General features: G+C 47.9%; 1 protein-coding gene across 4 annotated transcripts in view; it reads right to left on the reverse strand.

Moving 5' to 3' along the window:
• POT1 (protection of telomeres 1) overlaps positions 1 to 19,355 on the reverse strand; it is a 166,747-nt gene that overhangs the window by 115,023 nt on the left and 32,369 nt on the right. For 3 of the 4 annotated variants that reach the window (XR_012643941.1, XM_074984120.1, XM_074984119.1), the window contains exon 2: positions 4,394 to 4,518. Coding sequence is in view for 2 of the 4 variants with exons in the window: in XM_074984120.1 (XP_074840221.1) it covers positions 4,394 to 4,507 (114 nt within the window). In the remaining 2 variants the exon portion in view is untranslated. Of the gene's footprint in view, positions 1 to 4,393; positions 4,519 to 19,355 lie in introns of those variants that run through there. The other variant, XM_074984121.1, reaches the window with a different exon arrangement.

Consider the following 19,355-nt stretch of genomic DNA (forward strand, 5'->3'; position numbering starts at 1 on the left):
GGCACTGCTATGGGCACCCACATATGCCACCCACAGTATGCCAACATTTTTATGACTGACCCGGAACAATGCTTTCTCAGTTTTCATCCCCTAGTGCCCCTCCTCTATCTGCGCTACATTGATGATATCTTTATCGCCTGGACCCATGGGAAGGAGGCTCTTGAAGAATTCCACTGTGATTTCAACAGTTTCCACCACACCATCAACCTTAGCCTGGACCAGTCCACACAAGAGATTCACTTCCTGGACACTACTGGGCAGATAAGCGATGGTCACATAAATACCACCCTATACCGAAAACCCACAGACCGTTATGCTTATCTACACGCCTTTAGCTTCCATCCATGGCACACTACGCGATCCATTGTATACAGCCAGGCACTAAGGTACAACCGTATTTGCTCTGATCCATCAGACAGAGAGAAATATCTACAAGACCGTTACCAAGCTTTCCACAAACTACAATACCCACCTAAGGAAGTGAGGAAACAGACTGACAGAACCAGATGGGTACCCAGAAGCCACCCGCTACAAGACAGGTCTCGCAAGTAAAACAAGAGAACATCACTGGCCATCACATACAGCACCTACCTAAGGCCTCTCCAACACATCATCTGTGATGTGGAACCCATCCTGGGCAATGATCCTTCACTCTCACAGACCTTGGGAGGCAGGCCTGTCCTCGCCTACAGACAGTCTGCCAACCTTAAACAAATTCTCACCAGCAACTAGAGATCACAAGACAGTGACCCTAAACCTGGTACCAATCCCTGCAACAAACCTCACTGCCAAATCTGCTCACATATCTACACCAGTGATACGATCGCAGGACCTAACATCAACCATACCATCACGGGTTCCTTTACCTGCACATCTATTAATATAATATATGCCATCATGTGCCAGCAATGCCCCCCTACAATTTACATTGACCAAACTGGACAGTCTCTGTGTAAAAGAATAAATGGACATAAATCAGACATCAGGAATGGTAACGTACAGAAACCTGTGGAAGAGCACTTCAATCTCCCTGGACACACAGTAACAGATTTAAAAGTAGCAGTCCTAAAACAAAGACATTTCAAAAATCTACTGGAGAGAGAAATCACTGAACTGTAATTTATTTGCAAATCTGACTACATCGACCAAGGATTAAACAGAGACTGGGAGTGGCTCACCCCTTACAAAAGCAGCTTCGCTGCACTGGGTGTTAATATCTCCCCATTAGACTCTGACAATGGTCCCACATCCCCCTGTCTGATCTGACTTGTTTTTTCCTCTTTAGATACATACTACTGATAACGGGCCATTTCCACCTTGCTGAATGGACCTTGTCAGCTCTGGCCCTCCCTTTTACTGGGATCCACTCTTTAAATACCCCTCTGGAACCCATCCCTCCCACCCATGCATCTGATGAAGCAGGTCTTTGCCCACAAAAAGCTTATGCTCCAAAATATCTGTTAGCCTATAAGGTGCCATAGGACTTCTTGTTGCTCTCGAACATACAGACTAACACGGCTATCTCTCTGACACTTTCAGTTAGCAGTTCAACTTAGAAAAATCTAATTTTTGTATGAAAATACTGTAAAACCTATACCTAAACAACCATCTAAAAATGATTGGGTCTGCTTTTGCAGTTTAGTACTTCACGTCTAGCTAATTTCACGGTTATCCCTGTAGAGTCAGTTATAGCAAATAGGGATAGGGATGTTAGGTTCACTTGCGCCTGAATTCTCAAAATACTTCCTCTCATCCTCTTGGGCATAGTTCAGTCCTCCTGAAGACACTGCAGCAAGAAGCCCTTCCTGCACACTAAAGGGATTAACATACAGAGAACTGAAGACAACTCACACAAATATGGAGAAAGAAGGCCAAAATCTCTTTGTCACATGCAAGATGATAGCACTTAGGACAGGGATTCCCAACCTACGGGATGGGACCCAAAGAGAGGTCACCATTAAATTTTCTAAGAGTCACCAGCTGGCCAGCTCCAAGCCACTGGTGGCTCTTTAAGGAGGCATTTTCGGCTCCCACCACTCACTCCTTCAGCTCCCAGTCCCTGCCCTGTCATGCTTAAATGGAACTCAGTTTAATTGGTTTAATGGTCAGCAGGAGGGATCGGGCCATTCAGGAGGCAGAGCAGGGAACTGCCTGTGCTGCAGGCGGGAGAAGGGAGTAGGAGAGCTGGGGGGAACTGCCCGGAGGAGCAGCAGGGGGGCAGCACTGGCACTTGTGTGAGGTAGACGGGGGGCGCATTTTGGGGATGCGAGGGATTTAAGCCTCAGGGAGAAATCAAGATTTATAAAGAAATTTTCCCAGGGAAGTACCTCCCCCGACATACACACACTGTTCTGAGTTGTGTTAAGTCATAAAGTCTTAATGAATTGTCAAAATGGGTCACTGTCTCAAAAAAGTTGGAAACCACTGATAGGAGAACTGCATTTCCTTTCTTTTCACCTCCTGCATTTCCCCCTCTTCTCCTATTATAGTGACCTGGTCTGCGTAGTCAGCCCCCACGAAAGAAAAAAAGCAGACCAGTTGGCTCTTGCCAAGATCTCACTTGCATTTCCAGACCTTAAGGAAAATTGTTCTCTACTCCAGTGTTTCTTAAACTATGTTCCGCAGAATCCTGATGTCCTGCGAACAACTCTCAGGTGTCTCACGAGCATCTGACACGTTTTGATATCTTAAACTGATGGTATGTATCTTCTGTTTAAAAAAACAGATACAATATTATTTTTTCATTGCTATGATAACGTGATTAAACTACTTAATTTTGTTTTTGCTGTATATTTTGCTATTTTGGTTTTTTGTTTTTGTTTGTCTTTTTGGTCTGACAACACTTTTTTTGAAGAAATTTTTCATAGGTGTTCCCAATAAAAACTATAGATTGGTGTTCCATAGGCTCAAAAAATTTAAGAAACACTGTTCTATTTCATATCCACCTGAATGTGCCCAGTTTGCAAAACAACACTCAAAAGTTTGAAGTACATGCTATGTTTGGCTTTTTATTCTAAACAGAGACTGTTTTTCAAAGCAGACATAATGAAAGTTTAGGATATTGATTCCTATCCCCCAAGTGTTTGGGATGATAAAAAGGATTTAAAGTTACAATCACAGAACTCTTATTGAAGTAAACATTTTGATAAAAGAAGAACACAATGTGGCCTCACATTTTAAAGAAACAGATCTGATGTGTCTGAACACCTATTTCACTAGCATTCTGTGCCTAAAGCTAAGAACTCACTTCTAAATGTGAACAGCTCCACACTCTCTATATTTCCCAGGATGGAACAGCTAACTATTTGGCTATTATCTATGTAGTACATTTTATGGTAAGGCAATAAAGAGAAAAAAACAATCACATTTTGATGTGGAAGCACCTATTAGAATAATTGCCTCAATAAAGGTGGGAGATTGCTTTGCTTTGTACAAGAAATGTGAAACGCCGTTAAAAGTCAGCAGACCAGAAAAGTGATTTTTATCCACAGTGCTGTCCTTTTAGGTTATGTATTTTTGATGGGTCTCTTCCCTTTGATTGATTATTTAATCAAGTCCCAAAAATCCCTCCCAAAATTGAATTATTTTTTGGAATACCAGTGCTATAAAGAAAAGGGAGATGTGTTTTATGCAAATTTTCTATAGTTAAATAAGAAAAACCTTGTCATTTAAAACTTTGCACAGCACGGGCAGTGGGTTCTTCTCTGCTCTGGAGTACATAATCCCATTCCTATCAAGGCCGTTCTGCTCTCCAATCCTTCCCTCAACTCCCCATCCCCTCCCCACTTCTCCTCATCCCTGCTCCACCCTGCCAACTCCCACCCACTTCCACCCTCCTCCCCTAAAAATGCCCCATCCTCGGTCCTCCCTCTCCTCACAGATCCTCTCGTATGACACAGAACAGCTGATTACAGTGGGCAGAAGGTGCTGAGAGGCAAGGGGAGATACTGATTGGTGGAATCACTGGCTGGTGAGAGTTGCTGGGTAGGATGAGGAACGAACAGGCTGCTGGTGGGTGCTCCACAGCTGGAGTACCCACAAAGTAAAACTGCTGACTTCATTGGGAATCAGGATTTTGCCCAAGTTGTGTGAACTACAGCTTAGAGATATACAGCCCTTTACAATCACATACTCCTTTAATCCTGTGAGGATATAGAGATTCCAGGGCCACATAAGAGGAGCTTACACATCTCTTGTACTTTTGGCAATATTTTTAGGGTGACCAATGCACGCACTTGCTAGTGGTAACAGAGAGATAGCCACGTTAGTCTGCATCTTTGCGAAACAAAAAAGCAGTCATGTAGCACTTTAAAGATTAACAAAATAATTTATTAGGTGATGAGCTTTCCTGGGACAGACCCACTTCTTCAGATCTAACTTGCTAGTAAGTTACCTGAAAGTATTTGTTGGCCTGATCACAACCCATTTGCAGGTATTTTAAATCCACTCTCTGCAGATGGCTTGGCAGTAGAGTTTCAGGTGGGCCATCAATGACTTGAATGGGCATAGCTGCTTTACCTAAGTGAGATTAAAAAATAAAAACACTAATTACTACCATATTACTACCTTATACAGTAAAGAAAGAATTAAACTTAGCTGAAACTTTGGTTAGAACATGAAGCCTCTTCAACTGAGCTGGAGTTCAACTGCTTTATTTGGCATATTTATAATTTTCTACACAAGATGATCTCAAATATTTTACTGATGTTAACCGTATGTGAAGCGTATCAAAGTAGCACTTGCCTGACACGAGGTATCAAGTTAAGGTTCTTTAGTTCACAAGCTTTTTTTTTTTTTTTTTTTTAAAAATTGTTTTATATTAAGCTTCTCCAACAAAAAATACTCAATTATAACACTTAAAACAGAACAAAGAACAAAGTGAGCATCATGTCATCTGCCCATAAAATCTTCATGAAATAGTATCAGACCCTGATCTAGGAAGCCAGAAGAGCTATTTTAATGTTTTTCTCAACAGTTTACTGCCATAGAAAAAAATCTACAACAGTTTCTATTTGGGGGGTCAGGAGAGCAAGAGAAAGGCATTTCAAAGTATAGCATGACTTTGGCATAAAAACAACTTTTAAATGATGTACAGAACAGAACATTGTGCACAGGCCCTCATATAACGAAGTAGACATGAGACTAATGTGCATAATGAGGTGATATAAACCTCACTCAACTGAGTTTTCAAGATACCAGATAATAAAATATAGTTTTAGTTAATATTGCTTTATTTCTTCACACTTAATCTTTTGAAAAGCTGTCTATTTTAAATAGAACTTTCAGATTTTTCAGTTCTATCCTCTTGTTGGTTTCAGGCAAGCTAACCAAAATACTTTATATTTTTAATTAACTTCAATTACAGTAAGGTCTCAGAGTACGCAAACCCAGAGTACGTAAACCTGCTCTTACACAGCTGACCCGATTCCTACAGTAAACATTGAAAATGTGTGATGTCCAGTTGTGCTTAACTTTCCAGTTGTGCTTAACTCACTCCCCCTCACCCCCTGGCCCAACTGCCCCCCCCCCGCCCCCACCCCAGCTCCACTCACCACCAGCACATAGCTCCTGCTCACCCCTCCACCGGCTCTAGCTCACCATCCCTCAGGCGCAACTCCAGCTCAACCTACCCAGCCTCGGTTCAACCCCCCTGCCGGCTCACCACCCGTGAGTGCCTCTGGCTCACCCCCTAACCTCAAGCCCAGCTCTGGGTCAAACACCCCCCCGCATCCCCAATTTAAACCCTCCGCACTCCGATTCAACACCCACTCACCCCCCAGTTCAAACCCCTTGTGTGTTGCCCTGGTTCAATCCTCCCACCCCAGTTTAAACCCCCATGCGCGGCTCTGGTTTAAGTCCCCCCAAGTGCAGATCCAGTTCAACACCCCTGCTCTGGTTCAAACCCCCCACACGCAGCTCCAGTTCAAACCCCCTGTGCTGCAGCTCACCACCCAAGCAGGGATCCAGTTCACCACCTCTGCGCAGAGATCTGGCTCAACTCCTCCCCTTGTCCCCTTGCAGCCCTAACCCACCTCAGGCTTAGCCACAAACCCCCTACCTGTCTCCCACAGTCCCAAACCACTGTCAGGCTTAACCCTCTCCAACTGCCCCTCCACCACAGGATTTACCTCTCTGATGCTTCCCCAGCAGCAGAACATGTTTTCCACTGTGGAAAAAGCCAGACCCCGACTTACACCAAATTTGTGTTATGCGAGGGTGCATGGAATAGAACCCGCGCATAACTCGAGGGTCTACTGTATAACAAAGCCTTTCATTTGCAGGATCATACTCAATACATTATTGTACTTTTCAACAAACAGGATTTTATCTAACAGTATATTAGATGTTAAACAATACAAACTAATCTGCTGAGGTTTCAAGTTAACACGAATGCTTTTTCGCATCACTACTTAAGAACTCATAAAACAGTGTTTATAATTTACTTTAAAAGAACTGTTTTCATTACTTCAATCCATTCAAACTGTATGTTTCCTATGACCTCTCAACTCAAGGCTTGTTGAATCGCTTAACACTTATGAGCCATTTGCAATATTGATCGTAAGCTTTGGAATTTTCTAAAATAAAAATGAGAATAAGTAATGATTGAACCATTTTGAACACTAAAAAACAAAATCAGTGCCTATGGAGCCAGAGGCCCTGCTATCTCACAGTTTTCTAGCAACTCAAGACCCCAAGCAAGTAACTACTTCCCCTGTTCTTTTCCAAGTTAATTCCTTCCTTCCCAGCATCCAAAGTTAGTCAAGTCCATTCACTATTCACACATCCCTCATCAGTGATCCACTGCTGCTTCCCTCTAAGATACAGCTACACTCCAACCCAGGCCATAATCTGTAGCTCATGTTGATGAACTCACTTTAACCTTAATCTCCCTACCTTGCTAAAAGAGGATTGAAGATGTGACAACTCAGTCTAACAACATGTGTATATACTCAGCTAGGCCAGGCAAGGTTGCGCAAATGTCTTATAGTGGGCTCTTGATACACTATTAAGATGACGCAATTGCAATGGATGAGGATTTGAGAGTTGTTCTTCATCAACCTGGTTACTGCACCTGGGACCTCTTCATTTGCTATACCTGTAGTACAGACCATCTACAGTTGGTAGTAAAATACATTCTCTGAATTTTTTAGTGTAGTCTTATACCTTTGCACCTAAAAAGCTGTTAAATTCTAACTACTGTAGAACCTCAGATTTTCAAACAACTCAGGAATGGAATCAAAACAAAACATTATGGACACTGTTTCAGAAGTTTACAACTGAACAACTTTGAATCTTTACCCTTTGAGATACACATACATCTTCTGGAACTGAAAGGGACCTTGGGAGGCCATCTAGTCCAGTTCCCTGCCCTCTTGGCAGGACTAAACACCAGCTGTGACATCTATTTGCCCACCCCCTAAATGGCCTCCTCAAGGATTGAACTCACAACCCTGGGTTTCACAGGCCAATGCTCAAACCACTGAGATATCCCTCCCCCATGCTGAAGAAAAGTGCTTTTAACCTTCTTAATACACATGAAAAATACAGTTTCTTTACTCTGTCAATTTTTAAAATTTTTTATTCCATAGTTCAACAGCGTACTGTACTATATTTGTTTATTTGCACCCCACCCACCACCCTCTTTTTTTTTTGGTCTTTGCTGCTGTCTGTGTCCTTTCCCATTCCAAATAAGGTATGTGGTTAACCACTTTGTTTGTAATTCTGAGGTTCTACTAAACTAATATCAAGTCCTCCCTACAGACATTAATGAGTTACAAAGCAATACCAGTAAAACTAATTTTTAGATTCTTTGTCTACTGTATCCGGGCAATGAGATATGTATGAGAAATCACAGTATAATCTAGAAATTCTGTCAAATTACTTCTCACTTGAGATTATGCACGCCATTTTTTGTAGGAGTTGGTTGTGTTTTAAGGATTTTTTTACACTGTAATGCAAATTTTGAAGCAATACCTTCTATAACCATGTAGCAACATGAGAGTTGAAATCTTGGTAAGCAGCAAACCTTCATGAAGCACTTGATGCCACATCTGAGACAGCTGATGTAATAGTCCACAAACATACTGAATAAAAGGCTGAAAATACTACCTTGGCCAATGGTGCAATTGTCTTTTTCACTACTTTCTTCCCAATAAAGAGGCTCTGTGACATACAGAACACCTATCAAGGTCAAAAATCTTCAGCATAATACGCAGAATATTTTAGGCTTTGAGCTGCAAGGAAAGTTAGACTCACGTTTATGGTTCAATTCACCAAGCAGACACTCATCAACTAGCAACGATTACACTGACTTGTTTTACTTACCTTGGGTAGGTGAAGAAAGCAAGGTTGAAAAAAAGAATCTATACTACTACAGGATTTTACACCTGAGGAGCCACCATGCAAAGCCCCGAGCCGCTGTGCTGCTGCCCATACTATCACACCTGCCCGCTGGCCCACATTCACTACAATACGCTGAAGTCCTACAGAATCTGGAACTGTAACCGGAATTCCAGAGAACATTAATATTCCTTTCCTGATTAGCAAGCAGCTATGAAATCTACTGTAAAATGTCTCTCATTCCCTTCTGGTAGCTTCTGATCCACACAGAGGACAAAAGCTTACTACTGACAAAAATGGTTGTCTATACAACAAAATGGCAGCCTCAGGACCTGACCAGTGCCAAACCAGAGAATCTGTCAGACCACGGGAGGTCAATATTGTCGAGCAGTTTACCAACACATCCACTACTTACTGGGTTTTTAGAAGACATTTAGGGGTAAATTACAGTTAAATTAGAGCACAGAATGTTGACAGCCAGGACTGGTGGCTGTAAACGAAGTTTATCGGACCATGGGAAACATGGCCATACCCATGATAAGTGATGGTACAGATAACAAAAATCATGCTGGATTATGCTGGACAAGAGAGTTCCAGAATAGAGAGGTTCAACCTCTACCAGAAAGAGAAGTTACTCACTGTAGTAACGATGGTTCTTCGAGATGTGTCCCCGTGGGTGCTCCACAATAGGTGTCAGGCTCGCCCAGCGCCGCAGATCGGAATTCTTCTAGCAGTTTCTCCTGGATCGCGCATGCGCCGGTGCGCACCGCCCCACCTGCGCGCTCCCGGCCACGTGCGCGATCCGGTCCCCGCCAGTTCCTTGACCAACTGCCTCAGATGCTCCTGAAAAACGCTAGACAGAGATCCGAAGCGGGGAGGATGGGCGGGTGGTGGAGCACCCACGGGAACACATCTCAAAGAACCATCGTTACTACAGGTGAGTAACTTCTCTTTCTTCTTCGAGTGGTCCCCGTGGGTGCTCCACAATAGGTGACTACCCAGCAGTAACCCAAGTAAGGAGGTGGGTAATCGGTTTATGTGCAGCTTGTCCACGAGAGGACTGCTGTCGACAGATGGGTATCCTCTTGGAATACCCGAGGCAGGGCATAATGCTTGGCGAAGGTGTCATATGATGACCAGGTCGCCGCTCTACAGATGTCTGTCTGTTAACGCGATGCCCTTGAAGAAGGCTATTGACACTGCCACCGCCCTGGTGGAGTGAGCCCTGGGCAGGGCCAGCAAAGGAGCCTTTCGAAGCTCGAAGCACATTTTTATACAGGACGCAATGTGCTTTGAGATTCTTCGTGAAGAGAGACCTTCTCCCTTTGACCCGGGAGCGAGAGAGACTAGAAGCCTGTCCGTTTTCTGGAAGGACTTAGTTCTGTCTGTGTAGAAGGCCAACGCCCTCCTCACATCTAGGAGATGCAGGCGTGCCTGCTTGCCGGAGCTGTGAGGCTTCGGGTAAAACAAGAGTAAAATTATTGGGTCGTTAAGATTGGACTCCGAAGAGACTTTTGGAACAAAGGCTGGGTGCAGCCTTAAGGTTAACGCCTCCTTTGAGAATACTGTGCAGTGCGGCGTTGCCATCACTGCCGCGAGCTCATGCACCTTGTGGGCTGACATAGTTGCAAGGAGGAAGGTTGTTTTTATCGTAAGGAGACGTATGGGAAGTGTGGCTAATGGTGCAAAAGGTGGACCCGATAGCGTGCTGAGCGCCAAGTCCAAATTCCACGATGGTGGAAGTGGTTTCCGAAGGGGGTGCAGGTTTACCAACCCCTTCAAGGACCTGGTAACGATAGGATGGGCAAATACCATGGGCCCTTCTTCTGTATGCCGAAAGGCTGATATAGCGGCAAGGTGGACCTTTAGCGAGGATAGAGAAAAACCCGCCTCTCTTGAGGTCCAATAAGTATTCTAGTATTACACGTATAGTGACGTCAAGGGGAGCTAACTGCTTGGAGGAACACCAGGCTGTGAATTGAGTCCATTTCTGGTTGCAAGTCCTCCTGGTGGAGGTCCTTCGGCTACATTCCAGGACATGTTGTGCTCCCTCCGTACATGCGCTCTTTAAGGAGCTGAGCCATGGATTAGCCATGCTTGTAGGTGCAGACCCTGAGGGTGCGGGTGCACTATGGACCCTTGAGCCCGCGTGAGTAAGTCCGGCGCCACCGGTAGAGGGAGTGGTGGGCGGTCCGACATGCGCAGAAGCAAAGGAAAACATTGCTGCCTATCCCAAGCGGGACTATCAGTATTATGCGAGCTCTCTCCCTTCTGGCTATGTACAAGACCTTGCGCATAAGAGCTGCGGGAGAAACGTGTGAGGTAGGGAGCCCTTCCATGAAAACATGAATGCGTCTCCCAGGGACCCCCACCCCACTCCTGGCCTGGAGCAGTACTGGGGACATTTTTTTTTTTTTTTACTGGGTGGCAAACAAATTGATCTGGGGAAACCCCCATGTATGAAAAGCATACTGTAGCAGATCGGAGCGGGTCTGCCATTCGTGTGTGATTGCGCAGCGCCTGCTCGGCTGATCTGCATTCACGTTGTGAGCGCCCGGCAAGTGCGAGGCTTTCAACGTTATGTTGTTGGTGATGCACCGATTCCACAATTGGAGTGCTTCCGCACATAAGGCACGGGATCGTGCTCCTCCTTGTCGATTGATGTAGAACATAATGGAGGTATTGTCGGTATTGAATCCCGACTACTTTGCCAGGTAGGTAATCTCGAAAATGTTTGCAGGCATTGAACACTGCTCTGAGCTCCAGTATGGATATGTGCAGTACCTGTTCCGCAAGGGACCATTGCCCTTGCATTACCTTGTCACCGATGTGCGCTCCCCATCCCATGTGGGAGGCGTCGGTGGTAAGAAAAATAGAAATTTATGGTTGGTGAAAAGGCACCCCCACTAGCAGATTCTCGGGGTTTTCCCACCACGCCAGGGATCTGCGCACCTCTGTTGTGGGCGACACCACCCTGTGGACAGTGTGGGATGCCGGTTTGTAAACGCTCACCAGCCAATGCTACAGGCTTGACATGTGCAACCTGGCATTCTGTACCACAAACATTGCTGCCGCCATATGGCCCAGCAGCTGTAGGCACATTAAGACCGGCACCATGGGGCTGTATGTAATGACTTTCACCAGCGAACTCATTGCGCGGAAGCAGGCGTCGGGTAGGCACACCCTTGCTGTGATAGAGTTTCTGCGTGCCCCTATAAACTCTATATGTTGTGTGGGTTCGGACTTTGACTTTGCGAAGTTGATGACTAGACCCAGCGAAGAAACGTGTCCGCTGTGATGCGTATCATGTGTGAGACCTCTGCCTTCGAGGTCCCCTTTCAGCAGGCAGTTGCCCAGATCTGGGAAAATAAACTCCCCCTGTCTGTGCAGGTAGGCTGACACTACTGCCAAGGTTTTGGTGAAGACTCTGGGGGCCGAGGAGAGGCCAAACGGAAGAACCCTGTGCTGGAAGCGCTTCTGGCCGACCGTGAAGCGCAGGAAGCGTCTGTGTGCCGGGTGGATTGTTATATGAAAGTAAGCATCTCGTAAGTCGAGTGCTGCAACCCAGTCTCCATCGTCCGGTGCCATGAGTATCAAAGCAACTGTGATCATCCGAAACCGTTGCTTGCGCAAGTAATGGTTGAGGCCCCGAAGATCTAAGATGGGCCTCCGGTGTCCTGTTTTCGTCTCTGGTAGGAAGTAGCATGAATAAAAACCTTCCCCTGGAATTATTCCGGCACTCTTTTTACCGCCCTTATGAACATAAGGTGAGTCACCTTCTGCTTGATGCTCGCCTCTTGGCAGCGTCCCTGAGGTGAGGCCTGGTGGGAGGCTTCGTCGGTGGAAGTGACTGGGAGGGGATCGCGTAACCCGTGGCTATGATCTCCAGCACCCATATGTCTGTGGTGATCTTTTGCCATTGGGAGTGGAACGGTCTGAGGCAATGATGGAACATGAGATGAGAGTGGCATTGAGCGAGGGTATTGATAGTGCAGCCCCCGACATACCCATCAAACTTGTTGCCTTTGAGGCCTGACCTGAGGGCGTACGGCTTTGTTGAGAACGTCGCCTAGGAGTTCTGTACTGTTGCCGCTATTGATAGTGCCCTTGGCCGTAGCCCCATTGATATCGAGCACGCTGTGGTTGTAAGCGTAGCGTCTTTGCTGAGGATAAATTCCACCCCCCGCCCCCCGTATGGGGGAGTATAAATGTCTGAGGTTCTAAGTGTAGCTCTCGAGTCCTTACTGGAGTGAGGGACCGAGTCGGTTGAGTCTGCAAACAGCTTTTGTGTATCAAAGGGAAGGTCCACGATCTTCGCCTGTAGGTCACTCGAGATACCCGACGTCTGGGGCCAGGATTCTCTACGCATGACCACTGCTGTAGCCATTGAACGTGCCGCCGTGTCCGCCACGTCCAGGGCAATCTGGGCTCCCGTCTGCGATGCTGCATAGCGCTCTTGAACAATCGCCTTTAACACTGGCTTTTTGTCTTCTGGAAGTGAATCCATGAGGGGAGTAAGCCCGGAGTAATTATCAAAATTATGGTTTGCTAGGTGTGCCCATAATTTGCCATTCTCGATCGCAGGATAGGAGAGGAATATACCTTCCTGCCAAACAGCTCTAGCTTTTTAGCATCTTTGTCCGATCCCCCGATTTGTACCGAGAAGCCTTTGACCTCTGCTGGGACGACCCGACCACCAAAGAATTTGGTTGTGGGTGACTGAAGAGGAACTCCATGCCCTTTGCCGGGACGAAGTTTTTTTTTGTTTTTTTTTTATCCGCTCTCTCATTCGTAGGCGGAACAGAGGCCGGAGTCTGCCATATAGTAATGGCTGACTCCAGAATGGCTTCGTCCAGAGGAATAGCAATTTTGGATGAAGCCGGGGGTCTCAAATTTTTCAGGAGTTTGTGATGTTTCTCCCACACCTCTGCCGTTTGACAGTCATGCGTGAAAGCCACCCTTTAAAACAGCTCCTGAAACTGTTTAAGGTCATCCCGGGGAGAGACATCCCCGGGGGCCATGGCCTCGTCTGGAGAGGATGAGGAGGAACCCCTAAGGTAAACCTCCCTCGAACCCTCGGGTTCCCGTGGGCGATGACACACTTGCTCGCTGGAGGATTGTGAAGGAAAGTCTCGGGGTTCTAAAATTAACACCCCTTGAGACAACTGTGTTTCTGTCCCCGATCGGGAGCGCCCACGGGGGTATTGAGCGGCCGGGGGTGGGGGGGCTGCCCCTGGGTGCAGGCCTGTGGTTTGTCTGTGTCCAGCATAATAAGGACAACCATGGCAGCATGGGCAAGGGTCCGGACATGGAGACCTGGACCACTCACGGGGTGTGTACCCCCGATGTCTGGGAGAGCGAGACCTCCGCGACGACACCAAGAGAGGTGAAACTGGCTTGTGATAGTACTCCAGGGGATCCAATCCCAGAAAATGGTGAAGGTGGCCCAAGCCATGGTGACATTGGTTGGAGGAACGGAGAAACGGAGAAGGAGGGTGTTTTGGTTTTTTTGTTTTTTTTTTCCCTTGATGGGCCGGTGGAGACACAGGCCTTCAGTGCGGCGTGTGTATCACAGGGGGAGGGCTTGGTGCTGACAGCAGTGCAGCCCTGTCCAGAGATGGACTGCGGTGCCGGGTTTTTGATGTTCCCTTGCCCCTCCACTGCAGGGCCGGCACCGCCCCCTTCCTTGCCGGGGATCTCAGCCCCGCTGTCAGTGCCGCGCGGGTATCCCCCTCCGGTGCCTGCAGGCTCCATGCCTGGCACCCCTGCACCGCTGGTGCCACGGGGTCTGTACCGCCTGTGAGGGTGCCGCCGCCTGAGTATGCGGCCGGTAGCTGTGTGCTCCGCTCGTCCTGCTCGCTGCAGATGCACAGCAAGGATCAAGCCAGGGAAAGTTCCCTCCGTTTCTGCACTGAAGGCGGAGGGGAGTCAGAGCACAGGGAGAACGCGGCCGGGAAGCCTGTAATTCCCCCAGGCGTCGGATGCCTTCGCTATGCCCCACAGAGGCCGGCATAGCTTCACGGCATAACTCACGCTGTGTAAAACCTGAAGAGGCCATTCTGGTGAGTCCTTTATTGTTAAGAGGGTACTTAGCACTTAATCCGTGCCTTTCCACCCCAAAGAGTGATAACCGGCCTGCGGGAGCGGGCGGCCTAATGGCCTTCACGTCTGCTCTTTTCTTCCCCGCTCCTCAATTTTTCCTTGTTTAATAACCGAAAAACAAATCACATGTGGAAAAGAAAAACCACTAAGTAATCTGACTCTGGCCTTAGCCTGAGTGGATTCCGTCTGTAGCCGATGGCGGTTAAGAAGGAACTGGCGGGGACCGGATTGTGTGCGCGGCGCGCGCCGGCGCATGCGCGATCCAGGAGAAACTGCTAGAAGATTTCCAATCTGCGGCGCCGGGCGAGCCTGACACCTATTGTGGAGCAGCCACGGGGACCACTCGAAGACGAATCTATGCTTTTTTCCATGCTAGCAGCTCTAACTGCCAGAACTGCATTTAACATTTTCTGCTTCGAATATAATCTAAACAAAGGCAAAAGGCTCTTGATAGAGGAGTTATTAAGTTTAACATAAGCTGTGCTCCCATTTGTGGCTCTCATTTAGTAACATTTCAGCAACACAAGCTACGTCAACATCAGAACCTGTGCAAATTACTGACAAAGTATCATTAAAAGCTACCCTCCTAAGCATTTTACTGCAGACAAAAACAGATGCATTAAAACTTCCTCATTACCTTAGCACCTGTTTGCTATAACCAGGCTCAAAGGATTTGATATTTGTCAGTATACAACAGCTACAAGGGATTTCTTATAGCAGGACAGTGTGCACATAGCTTAATATACTCTGCATTTATAAAGCAAGGGTCTTGGGACGAGGCTTTTTGAAGGATACTATAGAATGGATGTGAACACATCTTGAAGAATGACAGTTACGAGTACCTGTTTTTTTCTTCAAGTGCTTGTTTGTGTTGTTTCCAATCAAGCAATTCACAAGGTGTTTCTAGACGGTGGGGTTGGAGCTAAGGGACTTAAGCACTGCCCTTCTAAAAGCTGCATCCTTCCTGGCTAGCTGTATGAGTGTAGCAGGCAGTAAATGTGTGCACTTAAGACCAGGTTTTTGCTCTACAAATCTCCTGGATGGGCACCTGGACCAGGAAAACAGAGAATGTGGCTTGAGCCTTTTACTGTGCTCTAAAAGATGGAGCCAGACCCTTGGCAAGGTCGTAGTAAGTACAATGAAGAGCGTGATCCACAATGAGATGCACTGTGAGAAGACTGGAAATACGTTCATCAGGTGTGCAACTGCGATGACCAATTGGTTTCCTTTCATGAACTGTTTCGTGCGCTCAGTAGAGAATGCCAGCACCTATCGGGAACCTAGTGAGTGGAGCCAGTTCCCTTGCTGAGAGTGCAGATTAGGATAGAAGACAAAGAAAAGGTGTCGTGCCCCATGTGGAACTGAGGCACTACCATCAGTGCAAAGGCTGGGTGAGGCCAGAGTTGCACCTTGTCCTTAAGATGGTGTAGGGCAGGTCATGGGTTAAGGCCTTCAGCTCAGACACTCCTAGCCTAGAGTAACAGCCACATGGAAGGATATCTTCCAGGAGTGATACAGAAGAGACCGTGGCTAGGTGTTCAGAAAGGGTTACCATTAGCCTAGAGAGAACCTGCTTAAGATCCCAAGTCAGTACAGGAGGTTAAGAATGTGGGTAAAGTCTGTCCAAACACTTTAGGAAACAGCTCATCGTGCAGCTGGCAAATACAGAGAGCCCAGTTTCTCCTGTGTGAAATGCCAAGATGGGCACAAGGTGAATTCTAACACATGAATCTGCCAGCCCCTGCCGCCTCAGATGAAGTAAATACTCCACAAAGAGAAGTTACTCACCGTAGTAACGATGGTTCTTCGAGATGTGTCCCCGTGGGTGCTCCACGATAGGTGTCAGGCTCGCCCCGGCGCCGCAGATCGGATCTTTCCGGAAGTTTCTGCCAGACCGCGCATGCGCCGGCACGCGCCGCTCCCTTGCGCGCTCCGGGCCATGTGCGCGATCTGGTCCCTGCCAGTTCCTTGACCAACCGCCTCGGATGCTCCTGAAAAACACCAAACAGAGATCCGAAGCGGGCAGGATGGGCGGGTGGTGGAGCACCCACAGGGACACATCTCGAAGAACCATCGTTACTACAGGTGAGTAACTTCTCTTTCTTCCTCAAGTGTCCCCGTGGGTGCTCCACGATAGGTGACTACCCAGCAGTAACCCAAGAAAGGAGGTGGCTAATCGGTTTATGTGCAGCTTGCCCCCGAAAGGACCGCTGTCGAGAGGCGGGTATCCTCTTGGAATACCCAGTGTAGGGCATAATGCCTGGCGAAGGTGTCATAGGATGACCAGGTCACCGCTCTGCAGATGTCTTTTAGCGCGATGCCCTTGAAAAAGGCTGTTGATGCCGCCACCACCCTGGTGGAGTAAGCCCTAGGCGGGGCCAGTAAAGGAGTTTTTCGAACTTCGTAGCACATCTTTATACAGGACACAATGTGCTTCGAGATTCTCTGTGAAGAGAGACCCTCATCATGGAGCGAGAGAGACTAGGAGTCTGTCCGTTTTCCGGAAGGACTTAGTCCTGTCTATGTAGAAGGCCAACGCCCTCCTCACGTCCAGGAGGTGCAGGCGTGCCTCCTTGCTGGAGCTATGAGGCTTCGGGTAAAACGAGGATAAAACTATAGGTTCGTTAAGATGGAACTCTGAAGAAACTTTCGGAACGAAGGCTGGATGCAGCCGTAAGGTTACCACCTCCTTTGAGAATACTGTGCAGGGCAGCGTTGCCATAACTCCCGTGAGCTCACTCACCTGCGAGCTGACGTGATTGCAAGAAGGAAGGCTGTATTTATCGTAAGGAGACGGAGAGAAACTGTGGCTAAGGGTTCAAAGGGTGGTCCCGTTAGCACGCTGAGCACCAGGTCCAAACTCCACGAAGGTGGAAGCGGTTTCCGAGGGGGGTACAGGTTTATCAGCCCCTTCAGGAACCTGGTAACAATGGGATGGGCAAACACTGTGGGCCCTTCCTCTTCATGCCGAAACGCCGATATAGCGGTGAGATGGACCTTCAACGAGAAGAGGGAGAGCCCACCTCTCTTGAGGTCCAGTAAGTATTCTAGTATTACAGGTATAGGCACCTCAAGGAGAGCTAACTGCTTGGTGGAACACCATGCAGTGAATTGAGTCCATTTCTGCTTGTAGGTCTTCCTGGTGGAGATCCTTCGGCTACTTTCCAGGACTTGTTGTACTCCCTCCGTACATGTACCTTCTAGGGAGCTGAGCCATGGATTAACCACGCTTGTAGGCGCAGGCCTCGGGGGTGTGGATGCACTATGGACCCCTGGGCCTGCGTGAGCAGGTCCAGCACTACCGTAAGGGGAAGCGGTGGAAGATCCGACATGCGCAGAAGCAAGGGGAACCATTGCTGTCGATCCCATGTTGGGACCACTAGGAGCGTGCGGGCTCTCTCCCTCCCAGCTTTCTGCAGGACCTTGTGGACGAGCACTGTGGGAGAAACGCGTAAAGCAGGGGGGCCTTCCATGAAATCGCGAACGCGTCCCCCAAGGTCCCCTGCCCCACTCCTGCACTGGAGCAGTACTGGGGGCACTTCTTGTTATGCTGAGTGGCAAACAGGTCTATCTGGGGAAATCCCCATGTATGAAAGATCGATCAGAGCAGATCGGAGCAGATCTGCCACTCGTGTGTGAGTGCAAAGCGCCTGCTCAGCTGGTCTGCCTTCACATTGTGAGCGCCTGGTAAGTACGAGGCTTTCAACGTTATATTGTTGGCGATACACCACTTCCACAGCCGGACTGCTTCCGCACATAAGGCACAGGATCGAGCTCCGCCTTGTCGATTTATATAAAACATGGTGGAAGTATTGTCTGTATTGATCCTGACTACCTTGCCTTGTATATGGTCTCGAAAGTGTTTGCAGGCGTTGAACACTGCTCTGAACTCCAGTACATTTATATGCAGTGACTGTTCCGTAGGGGACCACAGTCCTTGCGTCACCTTTTCGCCAATGTGTGCTCCCCACCCTATGTGGGAGGCGTCGGTGGTGAGGAAGATAGAGATTTGTGGTTGATGAAAGGGTACCCCTGTTAGCATGGTTCTTGGGGTTTACCCACCATTGCAGGGATCTGCGCACCTCTGTCATGGGCGACACCACCCTGCGGACGGTGTGGGACGCCGGCTTGTAGACACTCGCCAGCCAATGTTGCAGGTTGCGCATATGCAATCTGGCGTTCTGTACCACGAACGTTGCCACTGCCATGTGGCCTAGCAGCTGCAAGCACGTTAAAACCGGCACCGTGGGGATCTATGTAATGACTTGTACTAGGGAACCGATGGCGCGAAAGCGAGCGTCGGGTAGATAAACCCTTGCTGTGATAGAATTTATGCGTGCCCCTATGAACTCTATGTCCTGTGTGGGGTCGATCTTTGACTTCGCAAGGTTGATGACCAGGCCCAGTGAAGAAAACGTGTTTGCTGTTACGCGTATCATGTGTAGTACCTCTGCCTTCGAGGCCCCTTTCAGTAGGCAGTCGTCTAGATATGGGAATATAAATACCCCCTGTCTGTGCAGGTAGGCTGACACCACTGCCAGGGTCTTGGTAAAGACTCTGGGGGCTGAGGAGAGGCCGAACAGCAGAACCTTGTATTGGAAATGTTCTTTGCTGACCATAAACCGCAGAAAACATCTGTGAGCCGGGTGGATTGTTATATGAAAATACGCATCTTGTAAGTCGAGGGCTGCAAACCAATCTCCATCGTCCAGTGCCATGTGTATAGAGGCGACTGTGATCATCCGAAAGCATTGTTTGCACAAGTACCGGTTGAGGCCTCGAAGATCTAAGATGGGCCTCCAGCCTCCTGATTTCTTTTCTGTGAGGAAGTATCGTGAATAAAACCCTTTCCCCTGGAGTCGCTCCGGCACTCTTTCCACTGCCCCTATAAGCATAACGTGGTCCACCTCGTG

The sequence above is a fragment of the Carettochelys insculpta genome, chromosome 1 (genome assembly GCF_033958435.1).
Source record: "Carettochelys insculpta isolate YL-2023 chromosome 1, ASM3395843v1, whole genome shotgun sequence".
NCBI classification, from domain to species: domain Eukaryota; kingdom Metazoa; phylum Chordata; order Testudines; family Carettochelyidae; genus Carettochelys; species Carettochelys insculpta.